Source organism: Centropristis striata, chromosome 17 (genome assembly GCF_030273125.1).
Source record: "Centropristis striata isolate RG_2023a ecotype Rhode Island chromosome 17, C.striata_1.0, whole genome shotgun sequence".
Taxonomy (NCBI): Eukaryota; Metazoa; Chordata; class Actinopteri; order Perciformes; family Serranidae; genus Centropristis; species Centropristis striata.
In genome coordinates, this window is record NC_081533.1 from 22,639,916 (window position 1) to 22,666,991 (window position 27,076).

Genomic DNA, 27,076 nt, shown 5'->3' on the forward strand with positions numbered 1-27,076 from the left:
TTGAAATGAGCGTTCATAAAAACAAAAAGCCACTGAAAAGATTACTTACAACCTGCACTGCATTCAATGTGTGGTAAAAAGAATTTACAGTCACGAAGCTAGAAGCGTTTTGAAATCATTGGTGCACCTCTATTTTTGTAAATGACAGAAAAGACTTTTGAAAGACTCAAAGTTATCAGAATTCCATTTGTACTCCTTCCACATCAGTTCAGTCCGTCTGTCAGCTTTGGCCACTGGAGCTTTGATACGTGCCATTTTCTTGTTCTCTTCCTCTTTGGGAAAGCACATCACGTCGAACTCTGAGGAAAAATCTGGCACTTTAATTCTGCCCTGCTTATCAGTAAACATACACATCTCAGCCTACAATATGTTGAGAATAGTTAGGCTCGTTCTGTTAATTCAGCATACAAATGACCCACGAGCTGGCCTTAATGGAATTAAAAGCCAACCTACGCATTGTTGCTTGAGGTCCCAAAAGTGCAGAGAAACCTCTTTACAATTTCCTCACATCATATCAGCTAGAGCTGCTGAGGCCCCTGTGACTGAACTGAATAACTAGAAATGTCAACAACTAATTAATTAGACTGTCGTACAACTCAGGAAAGGTCATACTCTCCAATGGTTTGCTGACTTCAATGGCTACAGTACAACACAACAATGCATTTCCTCGCGTAGATCAGTGAGAAACGCTGTGGCTGACATTGAGAAGTCAAGTGTGTTGTGTTCAGTGAACATGAGCATTTTTTGAACAAGCTCTCTTTCTGGGGGTCAATGGTAAACTGAACATATTTGCTTGTAACTAATTAACTGTGTTTTAATACACCCAAGGATGCCAGTATTTGGTAGAGGGATATGTCATGGTTGTTCTTAATGAGGGCAACTTTAAATACTGTGTTTATTGACTACGCCAATCATTTAGGTAAGTTATGACAAATCACCAATTTGCACAGCCATTTGTTAAAACAGCAGTAATGCTGAAGACTGCATGTGGATAGGAACCAATCTGTACAGATTCCCACAAAAATCTCATTTTTATGCAAACTGTGAACATCAGATCTAAAAAAAAAAAAAATCATCTAAATCGACAACAAATTTGAAAAATCCTACTGAAGGATCCAACCAGTCTTGGCAATTATAGATTTGCAAGATTAGTGACTGGTTTCCAGCTGAAGCAGCTCTATACAAGGAATGTTAAAAGAAGAAATAAACATGAACTAGTTAATTTATTGGGACTGTGACATTGGTTCAAAAATTTAAATTGTGAACAATGAACTACTCATTTTAATCTGTGAATTGAACTGTGAACTAGAGTTTGTGAAGTGTGTACAACACTGGACATGTTTCTCTGGATCAAGGCTTTAGTTAATGTCACAGGCGGTAGAGCCAGCCTGCCAATAATATAAAAACAGTTCAAAGGAAATGAATAATTAAGGAATCTTAATCTGCACTTTGCACATATTTAATGCATAAATTTCAAAGTGAGGATGAAAGAATGTTGTATTTTTAGGTCGGAAAAAAGTTACAGTGATGATATGCATGGCCTTCTTCAATTTGACTTAAATATTCTTTGTTTGTTAAATAACCAAAGCGAAGAAATAAAGTACAGTAAATGCTACGAGCCATGAAGTATGAGGAGGTGTTGATGCTCTATGCAGCTCTGATTCACTGCTGATCTGTGCCCTCTTCCATCTTATTGGGCAACAACCAGCTGCTTGCTGAAAAAGTTTGACATGGTCAAACTTGCAAGGCTGACACAGGGGGAAATCTGCGTGCGTTCACATGAAGAGCGACCACACATGCTCCCTCTGGTGCCCCCACTGCCGGCACAAGAAGCAAAGCTGCCGCCAGACCTCCGCTGACATAAACAGGGGTGACAACTTGCCGCTTCCTGGTGTCTTTGAGAGTTCATTTTCCTTTTGAGACACATGTTTTTAGATAAAATCCTCCCCTAAAAGGACATTAAACCTTAATATAATGATGTTCTATTTCTGTTGGTTTTATTTTGCCATTCATAATTATAGTATTATATAATAGTATTATTGGACCTGCTGGCCCAGTTTCCAATAACAATCAACAGAGGTTAGGGATGTTTTTCTTGGAGGTTAAAAACTCTGCAAACATTCTGAATTTTTCACAAGCATCTCCCAATACACCACTTACACTGAGTGAGCAGCTGTTGGCTGCCCATGCTCAAAAGCTTTATGAATATGTTTTAAATGAATGGACTTATCGAACAGCAGTACAATTATACATCAACACATGGCATGCTCAACAGATGAAACAAGCAGGAGAAGCACTGTATATGTAGACCATCATTATACTTAACTTATCACGAAAATGTTCTACATCCTGTATAAGGTAGCCTTTAAAGTCTGTTTTTAGTTTTCTGGACATGATGGTCCATTTCCCAGTTCAAGTACATATTTAAAAAAAGGAGATAAAATGTGCTTCTATCCTTCAGGTTCTTGTTTGAAGTACATCCTGGCAAAAATGTGCAGCAAGCCTATAATCTAGAGGTGACAGATCACATATGCTTTGACAGTCGGCACAGGTGAGTCAGACATAAAACTGCTCCTTCTATAAGAGACTTTCATTAGAAAACAGATGTTTTATAACCAAGCAACCTACATACACAAGCTATAACAAACAAAAGGATGGGAAGATATAGAAACTAGAATCTAAAGCTTCAGAAAAGTATCATACTGACCAGACAGGGTTAGTCTGCAATTTCATTTGAGCATCATTTAATATCAAAACAACAATAATTTAACCATAGGGTAACATGACCCAAAAAGTCCAGGTCTGGCTTTTATCACATTGCTGTGCAGTTATCACTGACAGCTCTCTCACGGCTCTCTGAGCGATGCCACTGTACGTGGCTGAGAGGAGGGAGATGAGCAGGATGATAAAGGTGAGTTCTCCTACCTACAGCTTTTGATCTCCGGATCATATTTATTTATGTAGGGCTATGTATTTTGTATGTTAGGGTATTTAATCATATGAAGATTGCTCATGTTGAAAATTGTAAGATGCATTAGGTTTTATGACCATCTTTACATTGAGATGCATATTTGAAAAGTGGCCCCTGGACAGCTACAATATTGAGAGACATTATTTTCTTAATGTCCTCTGCTGATGCAGGATAAAGAGTCTCCAACACACAGAAATCACCCTGGCTTCGCTAGATGACAGAAGCAATTTCAGAGTACACACACCAAAACACGCAGGTTGATTGGTGGCCGGAAAGATAAATGACCAGGTTATAATTCCCAAGAAATTTCACCTTCATTCAAAACAAACATAAAACTAATGAATATGGAAACCAAAATGTGTCATGAGGCCATCCTCTATCAAGTTAGGTTTGTTTTCTCTTTGCTGGACACGAGTAAAGGACAAGATTTATGTTGTCAGAGCAAGCTATTGAATTACATCGCTCACAGAGGTGATAATGTAATGCAGCGGGTGACGGCTCACCTCGTACTCTCTGACCACTCTCATGCCACGACCACCTCCTCCATAGGCCGCCTTGAAGATGATGGGGAAGCCGTAGGTTTGGGCGAACACCTGCGCATCCTGCAGGCAGGAGATGGGGGAATCTGTTCCTGGGACCACAGGTACACCTGGACAGGGGTGGGTAGAGTAAAACAGCAATACATCGTTAGTGCATTAATTAAGAGGGATTTCCACATTTCCACATTTAATGTGGGACCACCTTTGAGAAGACTGCAAGCAACTACCTTTACAGTGCAACAACACCAACAGGGAAGAGGGGTGCTGTAAACTCCATATAAATAGAGCTATATTTTTTCTGCATTTCTTGCAAGTTAAAGGCTGAAACATAAGTTCTAAAAATGTTCATCCCCCGCAGGTGAAATATATGCTTGGAGAGTAAAAGCCGAAGCAATGCCAGGCTGAAAGGTGGGCGAGTCATCATCTTGACAACAAGCACCACTGTTAATTTATGCCAAATATGGTTTAAATTTTGAGAAACACTTCCACCATATCTATGAATCTACTCTTTTTTTTATTTTTGCAAGTCAACTCCTTCCATACCTGCACTGATGGCCAGGGCACGAGCCTCCACCTTGTCTCCCATCTTGCGAACCGTTTCTGGGGTTGGTCCTACAAACATCACCCCAGCGTCTGCGCAGGCCTGTGCAAAGTCTGCCCGCTCAGACAGGAAACCGTAGCCTGGGTGGATAGCGTCCACATTGTTGTCCTAAGAAGTGAGATACATGGAGAAATGGTTATTCACATTCATTATATTTCTGTGTGTCGACCAGTTTGGTTTTACTGCTTTGAAACAAAGAAAAGACTGATCCATCTATGACACCATCTTATGTGACACATTTTTTTTTTATCCACATATAATTAAAGTTTATGATAATGCATTTCAAATGGAAACCTGAGAAAGGAAATGAAGCCCAGCTAAGCAACAGGAGTTCTATTAAATACAAAGCCACTGTGGGGCTCCAGTTAACACTTGGCCGACTATTGGTGTGGGAAATAAAGAGTCATCACACACACTAACCTGCATGCTTTACCACACACTGTCTGCTGGCCAGTGAAAAGGATGTATGCATCACTTGCAGCAACGGGAGTGTGAGCTAATGACATACTTTATTCTCATTCTATCTTAGTTGCAATCGCCTCAATCATGATCTATTCAATGGACACCAGCAGGAAACTGAGCGAGGAGACAGGCACACATAATTTGAGGGTCAGGGGGAAGGTATTGAGAGGAACACACAAACGCTCACACACACACACACACACACACACACACAGGGTAGCAGACAGATACAGTAGCTGCCGAGCTTGACAGATAGAGCCATCTCTGGATCAGTATGTGCCATCTGCTCTTGGATACGAGGCGGACTATAATTATGGGCTGTCCCGTTGTTAAGGGAGCTGTTACTGGCAGGCCGGAGGAGGCATGGAGCCACACACACATAAAATGCAGCAAGTGCGTGCACACAAGCAGGTACACACACACACAAGAGACAGCGACAGTAGGTTGAAGTTTCACACACACAGGCTCACAACTCCCCGGGGTGATACACATTCAAATAGGCAAGATCATACACTCGTGCTTTCACAGTTGCAAGCAGACACACAATTTCACATACAACATCACACACAGAAGGTACTGGTACAGCGACGGACGGTTATTTTGGTCACACAGTAACAGAGTGATACACAGTGTGAAGAAGAGGTACACATACACTGAATGTGAAAGAGTGAGAGCAGGAGAGAAAGAACACACACACACTTCTTTGCTAGCATGGGGTGGCTGGGCTCCCAGACAGGCAGAAGGATTTTTGAGAAATGAGTTGGATGGCGGCCGCTCCCCGACTTGGCCGGCTGACCACATGCCCACGCAGAAAATTATAAACCGTGAGAGATTGATCAGAGAAATGATAATGAACAACTGGCAGCACATCCTCGAGGATGGAGGGAGGATGGGAGGGAAAAGGAGGTAACGAGGAACAGATCTGATCTAACACCGCGATAAGTGACAGAGGTAAGAGAAGGAGAGGGATGATGGATAGAACGATGGGAAAAGGAGGGAAATGGTAGAAGGAAGCTTACAAGAGGAGGAAAAGAGGAACAAAGGGCAAAGGGAAGGAAGGACAGAGGATAGACAGAAGTTGTTTCCTTTTCCTTCCTCGCAACCAAACTAAATATAGACTTTGCGTGAGGAGAGAGGAATTATAAAGGGAATTGTCTGTCACTATTTTTATGCCATTGAAAAATAAGTTTTGCCAGATCAATGCCACCTGCCAAATTCAGGAAGGTAGCAGGGTTTTCCTGCAGATCAAAAATAAGATGAACTGCAAGAGAATATTTTTTCATACTACCTACCTACTGTAAAAACCTTAGCAGAGAAGAAAAATCTAGCACAACACATCAGGGGAATACCATTGTAGGTAACTTTGCCTAACACTAAAAATAGTTCCAAATTTTCATTTTTTCTTCCTGTACTGGTTAAATAAATGACAAAAAACATGGTGATTAGAAGCTTTAGATGTGTTGGCAAGGAGTGATTCCAGTCGTTATCCTGATTCAACCAAATAAAGCACTTTGTAAATTTGTTTTGAAAAGTGCTGTATAAATAAAGATTATTGTTATAATGTTATTATGCTGAGTGAAGGGACATAATGTGGCACATGCTAATGTGTTGAAGGAACACTGACAGAGGAGGTGTATTTGTTTGGTTGCTGAGTTCAAATATCAACAATTCATTTCCTAATTCTCAGATTCCACCTTTAATGCAAAGACTAGAGATTTATAATCTTCTTATGTCACTCCTAGAAAGACAGCAAATGTTGACACTACTTCAAAGTAAAAGCCTTCAAACAAAGAGGAGAAGCATGGCTTATTTCAGCTTAGTTACATTTTTTAACATGGAGAGACACAATTCTTATCAAAAAATCTGTAATACTGACAACACCTCCCAGTGCAAGATGGAGCTGATGTATGATGACACACTGCAAGCTACTCATGTATGCATGGGTGACAATTCAAAAGAAAAACCAACATGAAATGTTTTAGATCAAATCAGGACACAACAATCCCCCCAAAACAGCTTAAATGTTCCTTCTCAGGTCTGTGAAACTCTATGGGAGGGATAAAGACCATTCCTCCTCTGATCAATTTTAATCAGTCACAGGCATGGCTAAAGAGATGTGAAGACAAAATGTATATAAAATAATTTAGTGTAAAAAGAGATTGCTGTGGAGTGCATTGTTTTACACATGGGTGTTGAACTGCGGTGAGATCTGGCTTTTCTTTTTTATTCCAGTTTTTCCATTATTTGTTCCCCTATCTGCATGTTTTCCTGAGAGCTATTTTTCCTGTTCTAGCAGATGAGATTGAAATGCTGCATCCTACTTTGTGATGTAATTTAGTAGTGTTTTTTCGTTTTTTGTGATCTTCCATGTCTCTGAAGGTCGACACCCCCAGTTTTCAGCACTAGCTGTATTATAACAACTTGAATTTTTTTCAGCCTGAGCTGAGAAAACCCTAATGACATCACTTGGGATATTTTCTCATACTTTAAAAAGGCTCCTCCGGGGCCACAGAAGTCATTCAGCATTAAAACTACTCTCACGGGCTGAGTGTTGGAGTAAAAAATGTAAAATCACAGTTTTTTGCTTTAAACAAGTGAATAGATTTGAATACAATATGTTTATTTATTTTAATTATCTGTTACCTTTGCTACTTTGATGATGTCAGGAATGTCCAGGTATGCTGCAACAGGTGGCAGGCCTTTTCCAATCAGGTAAGCCTCATCTGCTTTCTGCCTGTGAAGACAAGGGTGAAGGATTTAATGTCAGCGTAATGGGAGGAGGAGAGCAGAAGCAAACACAAAGATGTGCACAAGCTCTCAAGCACACAACCATTATGGCCCCACAGCAGCAAATCTAAGCTCAGCAGAGGGTAGGGACCAGTATTTAATCAAATAAAGCCTGCTTAAAATATTTAAACTAGTCCTCCACTCAGCCTTTTTAGGGTTTATGTTACATATGGAGAATGAGGGGATTTATTAGTCTCTGAAAGGCATTTTAAAAGACAGGCATTAGAAAGTCAGGGGGGGGATAGAAAAAGCTGACAGATTAGGATGTTTGTGCATGTAAACTAAGCAGTGTGATTACCTGAATGTTTGGGATGTCAATACAATTATACTTATGTCCCTACTTAATACCAAGCGCAAAACAAAGAACTGGCCCAAAGCACTGGAGAGGAGAGAAATACTCCCAAGCTTCCTTTAATTGCTGTTGGCTCTAATCACCTGTTAGCATTTCATGGTCGATATCCAGCAGTGGCAGCCCTGCAGTTAACTAAGACATCTGTCGGTTATGCTGCCTTTATTTAAACCTGCATGGACCCATTCGGCTCCAGTGTTGCAGAGCTTAGTACCTGTGCATTTGTCCAGTGTCTTGCTCAGAGTAGACAGCCACAGTTCGAATCCCCAGTTCAGTGCAGGCTCTGAACACACGGATAGCGATTTCACCTGGAAGGAAAGGGAAAGACATATGTAATGAATGGATGATGCAGGAGGTGCCTATGTGACTTACCTTCCAGCCATATTGTCAGTTTCCCATCTGTCCTAAATGTTGCTCTTCCTCTCCTTCTCCTTTTATTCCCTTTATTTTTTTAAAAATGTGTTTGTATTTTTGATGCAGTTTAGCAGCTTGTGTGTAGTGGAAGGTTGTGCTTCTTCGTCTTTCATCATCCATTTTTCATAACCACACACTTTATATGATTTTATCAACATCCTGTAGCACTGGCCCTATTTTGCGTGAAATCCGCATCCACTGAGAGAATAAAATAAACTTTGAATTTTTTATGTGAAAACAAGACAAATCCATCTGGTTTACTTCATCACACTGTGCAACATATCAACAGACACTGCAATAAGTCTACTGTACTGTTTTTTCTAAAGTTTGAGAACACACAGTGTAACATCTCTGCTTTAGACAACCAAAACATTGCCTGCTTTTTATCTTGCTGTCACTGGAGCCAAATACTTGTTTTTCAAGCAACACACATTTTCGGGGAGAAAAAAGTTTAGTCACTGAAAGCAAGTAAGATGTGTTGTTCCTGCTTGAAAGGGAGGACAGCATTCAAACATTTGAAGAGTGTTAAAAAAGAAAGAAAGCGAGCAAGAAAAAAACGTGAATTCTAGAGCAAGACAACAGTGGGAACATAAAAGGATGGAAATATGAGAGCGGACCGAGCGAGTACAGGTCGAGTCTGACAGATAGAAAGAGATCTAGACAATGGAAGGTGAGGAAATGCAGAAAGTTAAGAACGAACTATGTAAAAAGAGAAAGGAGACATAAGAGGTTTTAAGGAATTGAGGCTCCAAAAGAAACACAGTTTGGCAAGTTTAACAACATGACAAATAAGGAGACCAGAAAAGCAGTAGATGGGGGGAAAAGAGGGAAACGGGGTGAGAATGCAAAAAGGATAGCGAAAAGGAGGAAAAAAGGAAGACAGCAAGGGACTCAAAGGAAAATCACATTTGACAAGTGCTGAAAAATACAGGGAGAGCAAAGGGATGGAGGGGAGGAGAGAGGAAAGGAAAGGAGAATATTAGTGAAAGAGCAGAGAAGCAATGGCAGTGAGGAGATGTGCTTGGTGAAGTGGAATCTGGGCTGATATGATGTGATGGTCCAGTCTCCCTTTTCAACACACACACACACACACACACGCACGCACGCAGACATACACGTGCACACACACTGCATGGTCCAGTGCACACCAGTGTGATGAATGTGATCTAATGTGGTGTTGATATCGTGTCACGCCTATGTGAAGAAGAGAGATTGACGGATCGCCGTGCTATGTGTGTGTTAGTGTTTTTTCTCGTGCGTGCACTTGTGGCAGAGACCACAATCTATTCGAATCAAATTGATTGATTAATGCAGTTAGAAAGAGCCTTTATGGAGGCGTAGACATGAATGTATGCATGCATATGCACCATGCAGACCTTTGATGTGCAGCAGGAGGTCTACAACGTACCACGTGTGTTCCGAATTGGAATCACACTGGAAACCCACGCAACAATCAATCTGAAATAATGAATCACTGAACCAGATGAAGCACTTTAAATATGTCTGCAGGAATAAATATACAGTAATGGGAGGCTCTAAAAAGCAATTAGAATAATACATTGATTTGTCACTCAAATCCAGCATGTCACCTTACAGAGTCATTTTAATTGCACAGCGATAGTCTGTCTGGACAGCATTAGCATTAATAGGCGGGGGTGCAGTGATTACAAGTATAACCAGAGCCCGTCAGTCATATTTATGCTGCATGCAACGACCACAGGGGTGACTGCTTTGTGTTTAGAAAGCAGTATGTTTCTCTAGAATTTTATTTCCATTCAGAGCTCAATGCAGACCCCACTTATGGTGATTTCCAGCAGCTTCGAATGTTGCAAACAAAATATTTGGCTATTGGTGGGGTCAGTTTATTTTGTGGGAAGTGTACGTGTAAACACAGCATGAAACACATTTTAATTCACTTAAAACCAGTTTATAATAAAGCCATGAAACTCAGCTTCCTATTGTGCTGTGAGGATTTGTTGTGGCAGTTTCACCTCTGTTTCGAATATTCTAAAAAGAACTCAGTGCTTTTGGAACAACAAATCTAACTTGTGCAGCCACCCACATACAATGTGTGCTTAAATATTAGCATGTGCCAAGGCCGACTAAATGTTGGGCATTAATTATTAAGAGTCTGAGAGTCTGTTCTCTTGCCTGGGGAAGATTATAAATGTCATAACTTTTTCTTTCTTACAGTATTGTATTTAATTTAATGATACTATCTGAATTGCTCATCTCCTTCAGCGGTGAATTAGTACTGTCAGGATGTGGATGGGGTCTCTTACCTCTATTGGCCACCATGACTTTCTTGATTGGTCGATACTCGTTCTTCGGTGCAGAGTGGGCGAAGCGGGGAGAAAGACAGGCCCTCCTCACAGCCAGCAGGCCGAGGCCGCCTCGGACTACAGTGTACCTCAACATCCTTGGAGAAAGAGAGATAAAATGTTCGTCATACACAATGTCTCTATACACTTAAAACTGTAACAGTGATAAGTGAAGGGGCGACAGATGGAACACATGGATCAGGAAAGGGGTGAATTTTTACAATCGCACAAGAAATTATTCAAATATGCTTTCTGGGACACGTATCCAGCATATTCTCTACAGAATAAGAAACTATACATTTGTTCTTCAGCAACAAGACAACCAGTAAGTGACTAGAATTCATTACATCGAGATCAAACCAAACCAAACACCTTGTCCAGAAACTACCACTCATGCATTCTTACTATCTCTATGTAGAAACCATTTGCTAAGTTCACTTCCTCAGGTGAAAAAAAAAAAGGATGTTTTAAGGAAAATGATAAGAGGATGATAATGCTTTGAGAGTGATTAAACAAGAGGTGTGAGCCCTGTTTAGAGAGATTAAATCTACTAAAGCGCCAAGCCCTATTAAGTTGTTGCCGAGGGTTGTGTGTGCCTTTCAACTGTATGGTATTTTTTCTGAAGAATTTTAATTGCTGTTGCTGATATTTAGTAGGAATCTTACATTATTCCAGTACTAAAGAAAAAAAAAAGGCTGTATTATGCATGAATGAGTCAAGGGCTGTGGCCCTGACTTCTGTTGCAATGAAAGTGACTGTTGAAAAATCGAATAGAATTTGCAGATAAGTCACTCTCGTTCCATCATGAGGCTGTTAGTGTTTTCTGTGATAATGATTTAAGCCCTTGAATCAATACATTTTATGACACATCATGAGTCAGAGGCTATTACAGATGCAGCTCTTTGCCAAGACACTGACATTAAAAAGACAGTAGTCAGAATTCTATTGAAATCACAATATGGACGAGTGCAATATCCAAATCACAGGAGGTGCAATTTTTGGAAAAAGGCAAACCATGTCTCAAAATACTATTCCGGATTAAAGTGGCTGAATTCACAGCATATCAGGGCAGAACATCCAAATCCCCCCATTTCAGTGACTCTGAAAAGACTGAAATGACAGTTCACAGCTGACAGAAGAACCAACCGATTAGATTTCCATAAAAGGGGGAGGGAGTTAAAAAGCCAATCAGCTGCTGCTCTGCCTGCCAGCTGCCAATCAGCTGCAGGTGTGTCAAATTAAAGACAACAAGTTTCTGGTGCGTTTGTGATATGCATTTTAACAAACCACAGCAAAACATAGAAGGCACTAGTTATCTTTTTCCTATCAAATACAAACCATACTTGTAGAACAGAGACTGCCCCCATGAGGTCCATTCGTAGCTTTAATTGTAGGAAAGAAACAAACTTGCTGATATTTATCCTTCAAATGCAAAACATTTTGTCCCCAGGGATACAAACTGGGGTGATTAAACTGGAACAGACTCACTGTTCATAATTTAATGTAAAAATACTGAATGAGATACTTTAAAGCCTGTCTCAGTTGAGTTGTTTTCTCCTCAGAGTGCACCCACTTGGCTGTATTGTCTACAACCTCCAACTCTCACAAGACAAAGTCAGCTTCTTCACTGAAAGAACATACAAACAAACCACATATTCCACTTCACAATGGCTCGTGGTTTAATGGTTGCATTTAATACCAAGAATCTGCAGTTCAATTACTAAATTGAAGCACCCTATAAGCATCAGACAGGCTTACCCACAACCACATGTGAAAGTCACACATTAACACAGAACTACCTTCAACTTGATGGGATGTGACTGAGTCACTCTGAGGAAACAGGCAGATTTACTGCTGGAAGCTGTTTGAGACTGCAGAGGTGGGAGCTTCTTCTTCTGGTCTGACTACAAGGCTACACCTCACTGACAGTCCTCTGCTGCCACACTGTGGTCAAACAGCAGCAATGCAGTCCATGGAGACCACAGCTAACCTGAAAAAGTGCCTCTCATGGAGAGCCCATAATGAGCACATTCTTTTTAATACTTTATTGCAAGGCTTCTTACTTTCACAAACATAATCAGTCATTTCGTTTTCTTTACAATATTGTACCTTGCATTTTTTTCCCCTTTTTTTCAAGGTATATATTCACAAAGTAAATAACAAAACATAGGGTAAACAGACAAACATATGTACAAGGCAAACTGGTATTCCCCAAATGAGGATCTCCAAGAAAAGGAATAAACAACAAACTAACGACACAAAAAAAATAAAAAAATAATAAATAAATAAATAAATAAAAAATACTAAGATATACTAAAATAGACTAATGACAAAATAAGGGGTGGTGCATGTATGCGTGTTCATGTATCTGTGTGTGTGTGTATGCATGTGAGTGTTAGTTACCACCCTGATCACGCCCGATCTCGTTATAATGTGCACATGATGAACTCCTATTCGAAAACTTATTTAACAATAACTTTGGGTTATTGTACAAGCAGCACTAGAGATGGGAATTAATAAGATTTCATTGATGCCAATGCTATTTTGGATTCTGCTTATCCATCTGATTCTTCATGGATCCCCTTATTTGTTCTTGATCATTTTTTCTGTGAAAACAGTACGCAGGTCTTCAGCATCAACACGACCATTTTATTATGATTTTAAGCCCATGTTGCATTATCAGTACAGACATTAAAAGCTGTGGCATTGTTGTCATCTAGATTTGTGAAATGAAGCCACGCTTTGGACCATTTCTTCGTCTCCGTCCTAACTCCTTGTTTCCAGTTATCAGCTTCGTTGACGCATAAGTTTGATGCCATTGTTTTGCAATGTGCAACTGTCAGAAAAACATGTCAGCATTGGTAAAAGGAAATAATAAGCTCAAAGGCATATTTGTAACAGCTTCTCAACTGGAACCGGTTCCCGACTTCGCTCCCAAAGTAGCACATTAAAAAATAAGTAACAAGGCCATACCCTTAATACTAACAAAAGTTCAAAGAGCCTCAGATCACAATGAGTGTGGTCTAAATGAACCTGTTTCACATGTGTGAAGTGGACAGTCTACTTTCAAACTACTTTAATTATATGAAACCAAACAAGTCTACTATTCATTACCAATTAAAATATGTCTGTTAAGGCATATACAATATGTCAAATCCCAAAAGAAAATAATGAGACAGACTGCTGCGAGATTAGATCACCCAGACTGGGAAAAATCAAATGTGATTTTTTTTTTTTTTTAACTCAAAATCTGCTTTACAGTGAGAAATTCTATATGGGTGATGTTTTATATAAATATATGTCTTGGTAAATGAATCAATAACCAGTTACTAGATCATTTTGACTGCAAATGAATGCCTTGAGAATGTCTGAAGACACAGGTTGAAACAGTATCCTGTTTCTTCACAAAAGCAACAGCGTCACACTTTGAAACAGATAGAGTTTCCGTCAGCCTGAATACAACGAGCCAGAAAGGAAAGGGACAATTGTACCAGGTAGACAAATACTTCCTGTGTCCTGCACCAACTGTATCAATCCAATACACCTAAAGTACAACTTCTACTATATCTATTGTAAACTGGGTTTGAGTGATATGGTAAAATATATTTATACTGATTTAGCATGTGGATTTAATGGCCAGACAGATAGAGGTATCACCTGCTATGACAGTCAATTGAGTTCAGAAATCTGTAATGTAGCTTTAAAGCCTTAATAAAAACATGCAGCTGTATCTAATAAGAACATAGTTTCTGATCACAGCATGAACTGTTATAAATATATACAATACAAAATAATTATTTTTTTAACGCTTCTTAAAAGGAACATTTGGCCATAGCAAGACCAAATAATAGTCACAACACCAGCAATGATATGTACAGAAAATTACATTTAAATATTGGCAGCCACTAGTGTAATGATGGTTAATTTAAGATGTGGTCTATAATCTAAAATGCTCTTTCATCTCTCTAAAGCTGGAAATCTTCCAGACACTGTGGCCTGCAATGGAGAGAAACTTCCTGACCTGAAACACTGCACGCTGATGATTCTCTGTCCATATGTTAAGTTGTAAACCATTCTAATGACTAAAAACTCAAACACAGAAAGTATGCTGTTTATCATGTTCAATAAATGTTTTAAACATTTCTCTATGCAGAGTTCTGGACAGGGATGCTGCCACATACACAACTGCTTTCTTACTTCCGTCCCTGCATAACATATCCTCCACTCCAAGATTTTTTTCTTTTCCTTACAGTTTTACATCAGCTTACATTCAACAGTTTTGAAGTGTAGTTCACTACTCCCTTCCTTCTTTTCTTCCCATCTCCCTGCACTGACAGATGGAGCCACAATCAAATGTGTCACAGCAAGTGGTTCACTGGTAGTATGACTTGCATTGCCAAAATGCAATGAGCCAAACTCAAGGATAAATCGCGGTATGAAAGGAATGTCAAATGGTGGGGAAACTCAAGCTGTGGCAGCACAATTTCAAGGTCATTCTGCTTTTACTAGTTTGTGTATTTGGGTGACTGCTTCTGAGATAAAACTGTTCTTTATCAGGATTTAGCCTAAAAAGGAAAGAAGGAACATAACAACAGGAGGGAACAATATATTGTGTGTGTGTCTGAACAGCTGGCTGGAAACTAAAGTGTGTATTTTGAAAATATCTGTTATATCTTGAACTAGACACCTTCACAGATTTTCTCACTGTTATAGCTCACTGACAATCTTGAATGAGCTTTGGAACACTGAAGCTTCTCAAAAAGAAAAATATACTTGATAAACACAATGCTGAATTGCGAATTACTGTAAGTAACATGAAATGCAACATGGCAAATCCTTTAATAAATGTTATGGCTAAATATTCTTACTGAGCAACAATAAATTACCATGTGACCAGTGAGACAGCAGTTGTGCATGTTGACTCATGCACAGTAATAGCAGGAAAATGCAACACAACTGACTGGCAGCTTTGGATAATGCCTTTTTGTTCAACATCAGTGTAGCCCATGTTAAATCACTGGGACCAGCAAAAAGATTTGATCACATTGTATTTTCTGAAGTCGAAGCAAACATTAGTGTACACCACAAGACTAAATTCCTCTAACAGCTCAGTACAGTAGGCTCAGATTATCATGTCACAGTCAACATCATTATCATACATTTTACTGCCCATGATAAGCTCACAGTAATCATTAGTACTTGAAAAAAATGAAACTGCCATAAAATTTAATTTGCATTCCACGTGCCTCAGACTGATAAAGTAGGAATATATGTATAGTATTTTATCATGCACAACACTGGAGTAAAACAGTAGCTTAATCAATCAATGTATTTAATACTGATAGTCTATATGATTGGACAGAATAATTTACAACTCTAAACTGTGACCAGGGTCTCTCCCAGTGTATTGTAAGCACAAAGGCCCTCTAGGCCTAAGATGATCCCGCACAGGGACCAAGCATCTAGGATTTTTTAAACATGATTTTAACTGTACTACAGCTACACACGGCAAAAAAGCCAACTTGTATTTTTTGGCCTAAAACAGTGATTTAAGTTGGTACAACTTGGAAACATAAATTATTGACATTTAGGGCAATAATGTAAGTTAGCACAACAAAGGAAGCTAGTTGTCTTCTCAAAAACTAGTGTGTGAGTTGTTGTTACTTATATCTTTAAGTTGGGGTTCACAACAAGGGACAATAGTTCTGCTCACTCTTATTTCTTTATTGTGAAATTCGGTCATTAGCGAAAGCTAGCGGCTAACTGATGCTAGCAGCTAACTGATGCTAGCGGCGCTGCTTGTTACAGCTACTAGAGTAGCCATTAGCGTATCAATGCTAACTCAAAATTGTGGTCGCAACATTAGCTGACATTTCATAGCAGCGTTACAGTCGTGCCAATTCAGCACATTGCAGAAGTAAGGATTAAAAGTTATTACAATGTTAAATTATAAGTTAGCACAACTTACAGTTGAGTTGACAAAAATCTGAATTCAGAGTTGAGCAAACTCAAAAACAAAACTTAAAATATTTTGTTTATTTGTCCAACTTAAAATTTTATGGAAGTTTGTTGCCTTAAAATTTTGAGTTCACCCAACTTTTCTTTTTTTGCAGTGCAGTGTGGTGGCTTGGTTGGAAACATAGATATAATGGTTTGAAAGCTAGTTAGTGATATCTGTTGGTTTAACCATGAGCGCACTACAGGAAACGTCAGGTCTGAGTTCAGTTTTCTTTACCCTCAGGCTTCCAACTGTCACAACAAGCAAACATTACTTAGCAAACATGACTAACGTACAGTAACAAACAGACAAAGTCATGTCAGATATCTGTCAACTGATATCTTTCGTTTCGTTCGAACTTCATGTGATACACAAAAAGCAATGTAAGCCAAGAGCAGAGAGACAGAACTGAATACACGTTGATACCTTTTTATTTATCACAATATAATTTTGTTAAAATGCAACAATGTTATCGCATATTTTCCTCATATAACGCACCCTCCATACTGTTTACTGCATTTTTAGAGGAAAAGCAAGGGAGGGATTTACTTCCGTCAGTAAAGAAAATTCTTTCCTTGCTTTATCCACACACAACTCTAACAAAGCAAATCTCAGATGGATTACATAGGGATCAGTTTAGTCCAGTGGCATGTAAACTTAGTCAGAATAGGTCAGATATCACAATACTCATGTGATTCCAGTGTAACAACACTGTATTATTGTATTCATTACTTAGAAGTAAGGTTACAATGCTTCATAGTGAGCTGCATAGTCATTATTCATGCAGGTTCCTATTCACTTTATGCTAATACATTTTAAAAGGCATTAGTTTCACTAATTAGTTTTATCAAAGTTCAGACAAATACCCTACTTCAGCTCTCTGTACAGTACTTGTTTTATGTCATGAGCACTGATTCCTATCAAGAATTCCCGACAAAAAGAGAACAGAATCACAAACATAATTATCCTGAGCATAATCATATCTGAAGTTGCATTCATATGAAGTGTTAAAGCTGCAACAATTTGGAAAAGTTTCCTTTTAACAGGCCTTTAAAAAGGTCCCTACTGTGGCACAGGAATGTGACCTTTGTTTTTAATTGAGTCTGAAAAGGATAAATGGGACAGTGGGGGTGTCTTCTTCTTTCAGATATGAACAATACATCCCACTTCAAACCAGCCCTTTCAATTAATAATATACCTCGGTTTCATAAGATATAGGGCTGAACTATTTATCCGAATGTCATCAAAATCGTAATAAGGACGAGTGCAATATTCCAAATTTTAAATGATGATGGTGCTGCAGAACTGTGCCAGTGTGCAATATCACCACAAACCTACCATGACCATTTAAATATATTTTCAATGAAAATAAGAATAATGGTGCAAGAATGATAATTCCCTCCACTATTGTGAAATATATCCCTTTTGCAATATCTGTCAAAAATAATCACAAATAGATATTTTCAGCCCTACAAGATACCACTGAATACGAAAATGTATTTTTCAAAGTCCCACGAGGCTCAAAGCCCATTGCAGACCTCTCATTGTTGCAAACTTTCGTTCTCTATTTAAAAACAAAAATAAAATCCAGTTGAGAGATAAGTCAGTGAGAAAAGGTGATTAACAGATTTGTTGTGTCAATTCAACAGGACAATAAAAAAGAACACGATGCACATTTAATTTGAGCAGGGTGTGGCCGTTTCTTTGATGTCTGAACCAGTGAGAACAAACCACACTATTTGGCTCTTCATTACAGACACAGCACGGTGGAACTGTACAACTGCTTTCACAGCTCTAATCCTGAATACTAACCTTTCAAAACTGCTGCAACAAAAAAACAAGGACTGAATTAAATTATAGTCGGAGAGCCAAAATGGAATGTTGATGTTTTATGCCAAATTCTCTGTCTCTCTCTCTTTCTCTCTCTCTCTGTCTCTCTGACTTTAAATCTCTCTCACACACAGGGAACAAACAACAAAATGCACAATGTCCTTGTATCATATAAAGTTTCTCAATAACCCAAACTGTTCTCCTTCCGTGTATCTGTCTGGCAGCACATGTGCACTGTGGCATGCCTACATCAGACACTCCTCTGTCTAAAGTTAAAGGTCAAAGGCTACTGACAATAACCTGAGTATGTCGGGCAGCTCAAAAGGTATACGGGCGATTTCTGGTTCATACATTAACTCCTTAGAGATCAAAGTTCTGTTCTGTTTTGACGCACAAAACCTGTGATATTGTGACACACAAACACACATATCTAGCATTAACTTTGCCCTACTTGGCTGATAATGGGGCAAATACATACAATGGCTATCTGCCAGCACTTGTGCAATAACAGAGGATCTACCTATGTATCCTTAATAGCAGGCAGCTAATCCTCCAGAGTGCTTTTAGAAGCCTTGATACACTGTGTGTGATTTCACATTTAAAGATGAGCAAGAGATGTTTATTTCTATTACTAAGGCTGAGAATAAGTTCCTTCAGTTCCCTCACTGCATGGAGTGGAGTTAAATATATTTTGGTATTTTATCGAAATAGCTCCTTACCTGTAGTGGAATTAAGTATTAACGGGGAAGGATACAATTCTCTGGTCACTTTAAATGTAATTTCTGGGATATTTGACATTCTTGATGTTGACTTGATCATTAAAACTAGGCCTGGGAGGGATTTCTTCTGTATCACTTTATGCACATTTTCCCAATAGCTCAGCCTGACTTATTTTGCATTTTTGGAAACCTTGGCTCTGGAGTCAAGAAGTTTTAATCTAAAGCAGACTGCTGTGAAAAAACACCTGCAAGCATCAGGGACAGGACATAGCACAGCTGGGTTGCAAACATGAATTTTGGGATGACAACAGTAGCTTGCAAAGCTATAAATTACAGTGTGTTATCTACTACTGTTATTAACCTCACCACTGTCTTTACACTCACTGCAGCCAAACAGCATCCTTCCTTCTCTGTTGCTTGGCTCTTCAGACACAAGAGCAGTAGTTTCTAATGTTTCCATTAAAAGTTTACTCCTTAATCTAAATGCAAACACACCAAACAGGAGGCTTGACTGATAATAATTCTGTTTAATTCTGTTTTCTTAGAGTTCCTGTTTTTAAGTACCACAGTCTCTGAGAACATGCAATGATAGTAAAATAGTAAAAGGCAGTCACAAGAAAATGTCATCCCTTGCTCAGTAAAGTGCAGGAAATTAAGTGCCATAAAGTTAAGTTCAGGATCAACTGACAGGGGAAATGATCTATAAAGGATGAGGTCTAAAAGAGGTCTTAATTATCAACAGCAACACATGCTCAGACAGCAGGAACAAGGTTACCCTGGCTGATCATGTCTGTGTACACAAAGCAAATGCTTGTGACTGGACTTAAAAGTGGGCAGTTGCGGCATAAAGGTTATAATGTTGTGCTTGTAGAAAGGTGGATCGTGGGTTCGAATTCACAAGCAGTCTGGGAAACTCTGCCAAAAAAAAAAACATAAACAAGAAATACATTACAGACTTGGAAAAGGTCCCTTGAGAAACACATATAGATGAAGCCAAAGAGATATTACTCGTTTGAACAGAGTTGTAACAAAGTGCAATTTGTGATACAATGCCAGGATTATTTGAGCGAAATGAAACTGCTGCGTTTGGCTCTTGACTTTCGCTGTCACTCAGCCCTTTTACCAGCTGTGTCAACAAGATGCTCCAGCCTCCTGCTGCTACAGGCTGCTCCATAGGGTATGATGTGTTGGAAGAACACACGATTTCTTACATATTTCTTAAAACATGTACATGTTTCTTTTACATGTTCACTGTGCTGTAGCATAGTGTCATAGTAGCCAGGAAATTATTTATCTTTTTATGGGCATTTTTTTCATCTTTTTGTGACGTATACGTGTGTTTGTCAGTAGGCCTTCCCATACTAGCAGAAGGAACAGGTGGGCCTAGGGGAGGTGCAGAGCTAGGGGCAATTGTCCACTATTTACCTGGATGGATAAACTCACTTAAGTAAAGTCTATGTGTGGGAAACACTGGATTCTGGTTCAGCAAGATGCTGGGACATAGCAGGGAAAGAAACCAATAGAATATCAGTTTGGGAAGAAACATATGTTCTATGTGGTGTAGTAGAGTAGCCAATATATTTCTTATTTTACGTTTTAATTGGTTGTTTAATCGGTCAGAATATTTATTAATGCCTACAAGCAGAGCAAGATGTGCTAATAACTATCTGCCCTACAAAGCAAAAAGGCAGTAACTGCATTTTTGGTGAAAAATGAGTTATTATCATTTTCATGACTTTCAAGGCATCCTTTGTTATGTGACAAAACATCTTATCTCAAATGTGTGTCGTTTTGGATAAAAATGGTAGTCGTTTGTACAGTAACTAAACGGCTGGATTACAGGATAACTTTAAAGTCATTTTTCTCAGTTCTGCACTCTGCGTAGTTACTGCCTTTTTGCTTTGTAGGGCAGTTACTTCTCTAAAACATGACCAAGCACTTCACAATTAATGTTAAACAATAATCCTTGTTATGAACTTCAGAAGGTAATTTGTCAAATCAAATTGCCAGGGACACAGCTAGTTTATTATCACCACTGGTACCTGTCTCTGTTTACTACCTGCCTCCAGGTCTGGCAGTCTAACTCATCTCATCATTTGCTGAATGTTACCCTGGCAGTACGAAAAGCAGAAGGTCCAGAGCTTCCCAGGACGCATAAATACTTCTTCATTTCATGGAAACACTAACGACAGGTCAGGGCCCCAATTAGCTGACTGCCCTGAAGCTGAAGTGCAGCCTTTTAAAATGAACATCTATTGACACATTGTTTTGTCATAGGTCTCCATGTCAGGAAAAATGTTATACCATATAGCATTTTCTTTAAAAAAAAAACAACAACAACACACTAACAAGAGACATTCCAGTCTATTTGCGTTTACTGTGGCACATGTTGAAAGACAGGCTGTACCACTTATGATGCAAAACACTTGAGTTAAAATGTTCTCTCTGAACTCTTCTTAAAAGACTCTTTTAATTCATGCTTAAAGGTGTCCAAACTGATTTAGAAAACATTTAGGAACTCAGATTTAAAATTTGGCTTGTAAAATGGTATTAGATAAGTCTTTGTGCTTGTGGAAATATAATACCCGACCTGTCCAACCAGATAAAGTCTGAACTTAGTGTCATGGTAGTAACAACAGAAGTACTGATTAAGTACCATGTGGACATTTCTGAGGTGTATCTGACATTTCAAGGGGGATACAATTATTTTGCAGCATGCTTTTTTTTTCATCTTACTGCTTTGATGCAATCACAAAAGGTCAACTATACTATACTAGTCCAGTCTCTCCAAAACTGTCATCCTTAGGGGATTTTTGCACAGGAGCCCCTGCATCATTGTTATAATACTGTTATGGATATGTCTGAGTTGCCTGTAACATTTTCAGGCTTTTACATTGGCATTACTGCAACATCAAGGTTGATGAGCAAATGGCAGATGTCCATCAAACAGACAGTCACTTTAAGAGACTTAAGACACAAAGTAAACTTGTGTATTGTCCTGCCAGCATATTTCTAATTTCTCACATCCATGCTAAAGGATTTACTGCAGGTTCTGCTTATGACTTGTGGAAAAAAAACTTCCTTTCGCTCAATTACTACACCTCTCCCTCTGGGCCTCCCTGAGCTCTGGGATGGGACAGCTGTTCTACATGTACCATTCTTTAAAACAGAGTAAAGGTTGCTCTGAAGATGAACAAACTGTACAGTCAAATGACACAACAGATACACATGTATGGGTTCAAAGGTGAAGGAGCAGAGACCACAGCTCTGCAACACAGAGAACCAGTAACATAATCTGCCCATCTCACACACACACAGTTACCAGCTCTTTTGAAGAAGCAGCTCACATAAAAAAACAAGCATGTTATGCAATCCACAAGTTTCAGCATGTAAACAGTGTTCTTTCTCAATAAAGAGGTGTATGTAGTTTAATCCCTACTGCCAGCCTTCAATACATCCATAAGTAACATATTATTTTACCTAACCATCTACTCTGTTGATGTGAAAGTAACAGTGGGTAACCCATGACAAAAATCATTGTTGCATGTTTTTCCCTGCTGCCAAGTCATACAAATACAAAACTCCAATGAAAAAAAATACAAATTTTGCGAATTTTCCTGCAACAACATCCACACCCATTGACCTAGCTGGTAACTACTACGAGCAGAAGTTCAAGTTTGCATGTGCACATTTAAGCTAAAAAAAAAAGTGTAGCTAGCAAAGTAAGCCACTTTCTAAACAAGTTCTCAATGCAAAGCGTTTGGTTTGGGTAGACATACAACTTGTAAATGTCTCACTGTAGTAGCTGTGCAGCTATGACAGGACTGAACGTACTTGGAACATCTTTAAGCACGTTGACAGCGAGACACATTAAGGTTACACATGTAGCCATTCAGACACACAGCGGAAAGGGTTTGTCTTTAAGTCAAAAGCACTCATTGACAGCCACACACACACACCCATAGGACTCGTTCATTCATGCACACACATTATCTATCAGTACTCACATGCTGGTGCTGTGTCGGTAACAGTAAATGATGTGAATCCGTTGGCAAGTAACCGGACACCGATTGTAAACAGCCGACTATCACACAGTGTGTTTATGTGTGCGTTTGCTAACAGACACACTGCTGCTCGTAGCCTATTAGAAAGAGGGAGATAGGGGAGTTTATATACACACACGCACTCTCTCGCTCTCTCTCTCTCTCTCTCTCTCTCACGCACACACAGGTACACACAAACACACGGAGTGACTTCGGGACGGCCGAGCGGGCGCTCTAAGCATCGACACACACGCTGTCACACACGCACGCACACACACTTTTGCTCAGTCCCTCATATGTAGTAAAGGCGCAAGGACTCTGAGGCTAGTTGCTAACTGTCTACTATAGCTAACTTAGCTAGCAGCTGGCACCGTCCGTCTCCGTCTGACGGAAATAGGAGTCTGCTACTGCGCGTGCCTCATACTCGCTGTTAATCTCTCTCTCTCTCTCTCTCTCTCTCTCTCTCTGGATAAGCTTTCATCCCTCTCTTTGACATGACGCAACCAGGCACGCCCCCCTCTGCTCTCAGCCAATCACAGAAGAGGACATGACAGCACGCACAGAGCGGCAGCATTTAAAGTGCTCCAGACACCAAAATGTAACATCAACTAGTTACAGTAAGTGTAAAATTAAAAAGCTATAGCACAAGTAATAAGTTTGGCTGCAAAAAAAATCTGTCCATTCATTTCAGTGCAAAATTTGAAAACTTCTCACTCGATTTATTACCTCAGATTTTTTTTTTTAGGACAACACTATGGTCTCAATCACAAGTAAAAAATCTTCTTCAAGACAATTTGATGTTAATAGTTAATAATGGCCCCATTTAGAAGAAAATAGAAGATAAAGAATCGTATGGTTTGGGGCATGGCTACCTTTGATTGACAGCTGGCTAACAAGGCGAGCTGTCATCAGGAGAGAAGCAGAACAATGCATATCCATGGCAACATGTCAATGAAGTTGTATATAACGTTAGATATAAAAAAAGGACGTTTCACAATTTAATTGAACATTTTGTTCATTAAAAGTGTTCAGAGTTTGGTTGGACTAACAGACACTCCAAGGAGTCGCTGTTCAGTTTTCTGAGGTCAGTAACATACATTTAGTTTTGTTTTTTGCTAGCCAAAACTAGCATCACAGTTAATGCTCCAGTTAATGCTAACATGAGTTAGCAGCGGCTTCTCTCAGTCGGGTTGCCGTTGTAGAAAGGCGTCAGTGTCGTCAGATCCCTCTCGCTCCTCCACAGTCCAAATATGGTCTGATCCATATCGGAAACAAGATGGCGACACAAGATGGCAACGAGGTTAACCCTAAACTCGATACTTCAAACAGGCAGTCCACAAATCAATGGGTGACTACGTCCATTATTTATATACAGTCTATGTAACAAACATATACTCATTTATAAGGTAGAGCTGTGCAACTGCTTATTAACGTAAATATCTAATCAGCCAATCACAGGACAGCTACTCAATGCATTTAAAACCAGCATCAGAATGCAAAAGAAAGGTGATTTTAGTTACTTTAAACTTGACAGGCTGGTCTGAGTATTTCACAAACTGTTGATCTACTGGGATTTTCACACACACAACCATCTCTAGTGTTTAAAAATATACAGTGAGCGGCAGTTCTCAGTTCTCTCTCAATGCCTTGTTGATGCCAGAGGTCAGAGGAGAATGGACAGCCTTGTTCGAGATGATAGAAAGTCGATTGGCTACAGAAGCATAAGACCACACCTGCCACTTTATTAGGTATTGTTTTATTGTATTATTAGGCACATTGTTAGCTAATAAAGTGGCCAATAAGTACATTACTGTTTTGAAGAAGGTGACTCGAATTTAAGAAACAAATTAACAAATTTCCAGCACCGGTAGAAAATTTCAACTCTATTAACTGTTGTTATTAGTAATTCTCAAGCACAGGTGTTATTCATAACATTAACAAAGCTTTTGTCCCTGTCAGTGTGTGTGTCAGTGTGACATTGAGCCTATCAAGGCCCTGAAACTAAAGCTGCCTTTTCTTAAGTCTTTAGTCTTTTATACTACTTACACCTGTGTCAAATGGGTTGACAAAAATGAGGAAGACTCACGTGAATAATATATATATATATATATATATGTATATATATACACCATATATATACACCTGTGCACACTCCTCCAGATACACATGCTTTACACACACACACACACACGTAACTTTATGTGATTTTCGTTACACACACACACAAATGCGCGCGTAAGCGCGCACACTCCTCCAGATACACATGTTTCACACACACACACATTTTGAGGTTAAAGGGCATAGGTTGCTGTATAAATTAATACTTGAAAAGGAATGCTTGTTGTAGGTGTGCTCCTTGTATATTATATAGTATCATAACATTACTAATATTAATTGTTTGTATTAATCTCTGAGGAATCTCATCATAGTGTACCAACACCAGCAGTAGCCCCCGTGGCCCTTTCAGAATTTCGCCAGAGGAAATTTTCTAGTTATTATTATTATTATTATTATTATTATTATTATTATTGCAGTTGGTGTGGTATTGAGGACCACAATTTGGCAAGAATTTTTTTTTTTTCAATGAGTTTTCTTTTATTGACCTTAAACTAGAATTCAGTACTGACAAAAAAGAGAATATGCGTAAATATGTGAATATACACTTTACATTAATTTTTATACATTATAAACTAAAAAAACTGAAATAGAAAACTAGAATTCTTCTATTACTTGAATGTACAACCCATGTAATTATCAGAATAACCTATATGGGTTTGATCCTAAACATTTATGCCAGGTTAAAGAAACTGGGTCAACTCCTCATCAAGAAACTTTAGTAAATAGTGAAAAGAAAGGAAAAAGAAGAGAAGAAATGTGAGTGCATGTAAATTTTGTGGTGGCCAGAATAAAAGAAAGAAAAAAACTCTGGTGCAGGAAACACCTGAAAAGGACAGGATTTGATTTCAGGCTATTAAATGGTTCCTTGTAGTGTTGCTTTGTAAAGCGGACAATAGACTACTGTGCTTTTATCTCACAAACAACGCAACACAGGGACAAAACTGGGATGACATTGCATTGAAACAAGTATATCATGACCTCCTCATTCTAACACTCCCTATAACCTTCAACTATCAAGTATGATATACCCTAATTTAAAGGGAAATACGCCCTATTAAACTTTATTATTATTGTGATGTTTCAAAGAAAATTCACAGTTAAGCAAGGAAGAAATTTCCCACAAAATTAAAATTGTTCATCACAACATCAACAACATTTGTTGGATGTGTGCACGTATCCTTGTTTACATGCAGTTGTGAAATGACAGAAGTTCAGCACCACAGACAAACACACACACACACCGGCTCGACGCAGGTAAACTCATGCTGTATCTGAAGGTTTCTCAACTCTTGTGTGTCCTCTTATCAGTTCCAGATAACAGAGTCTGTGTCAATGACATTCAGTATGAGGACGCAGTTGAAATCAACCAGAATTTTTTCAGGGGCAAAAATGAATATCATAATAAGTGATGTATTCACAGGAGTAAGTTAGAGACACACACCTAATATTAATCACACTTGGATTGGGATTCCTGATCAGTTCAAATGCCTTATAAGTCATATTAAAGTGCATACTGTAGTTTAATCATGCTGCTCCCTTTCCTTCTCTGTTGCTTTCACTCATCCTCTCTCTCCGCCTGACCCCAGGCAGTCTCTCAAAGGTTGTGATTAATACCATACTCTCATAGTTTCTCACACACCTCCTTGAGAAGCTGAGAGAGTGCTCTCAGTCATGCCAAGTGGGCCAACCACGGCGTGCAAGTCTTACATCCCCAGTACTGGCGTAGCTAAGCCACAATGGACTGAGCTAAAAAGAATTTTTATGGGGCCTCTTCTCCGTATAACAGTCTCTCAATATTAGGTTATCATTTCATATGCATAAGAGCGTGCACATATGTCAGAGAGTGGCTTTGGCGGGGGTCAATACTTATCACCCAAGTGACTATAGTGAATACACTTTAAATTATAATAATGTATGGCTGTGC

At 39.1% G+C, this 27,076-nt stretch overlaps 1 protein-coding gene across 1 annotated transcript in view; it reads right to left on the minus strand.

The window, feature by feature from the left end:
* LOC131990075 (pyruvate carboxylase, mitochondrial-like) overlaps nucleotides 1-23,130 on the minus strand; it is a 314,152-nt gene extending 291,022 nt beyond the window's left edge. The window contains exons 1-6 of the mRNA XM_059355468.1: nucleotides 22,999-23,130; nucleotides 10,406-10,542; nucleotides 7,924-8,017; nucleotides 7,217-7,307; nucleotides 4,054-4,219; nucleotides 3,475-3,620 (exon numbers count right to left, since the gene is read on the minus strand). Coding sequence (XP_059211451.1) covers nucleotides 3,475-3,620; nucleotides 4,054-4,219; nucleotides 7,217-7,307; nucleotides 7,924-8,017; nucleotides 10,406-10,542; nucleotides 22,999-23,000 — 636 coding nt within the window. The 5' untranslated portion in view covers nucleotides 23,001-23,130. The remainder of the gene's footprint in view (nucleotides 1-3,474; nucleotides 3,621-4,053; nucleotides 4,220-7,216; nucleotides 7,308-7,923; nucleotides 8,018-10,405; nucleotides 10,543-22,998) is intronic.
* Between the last annotated feature and the right edge of the window lie 3,946 nt (nucleotides 23,131-27,076).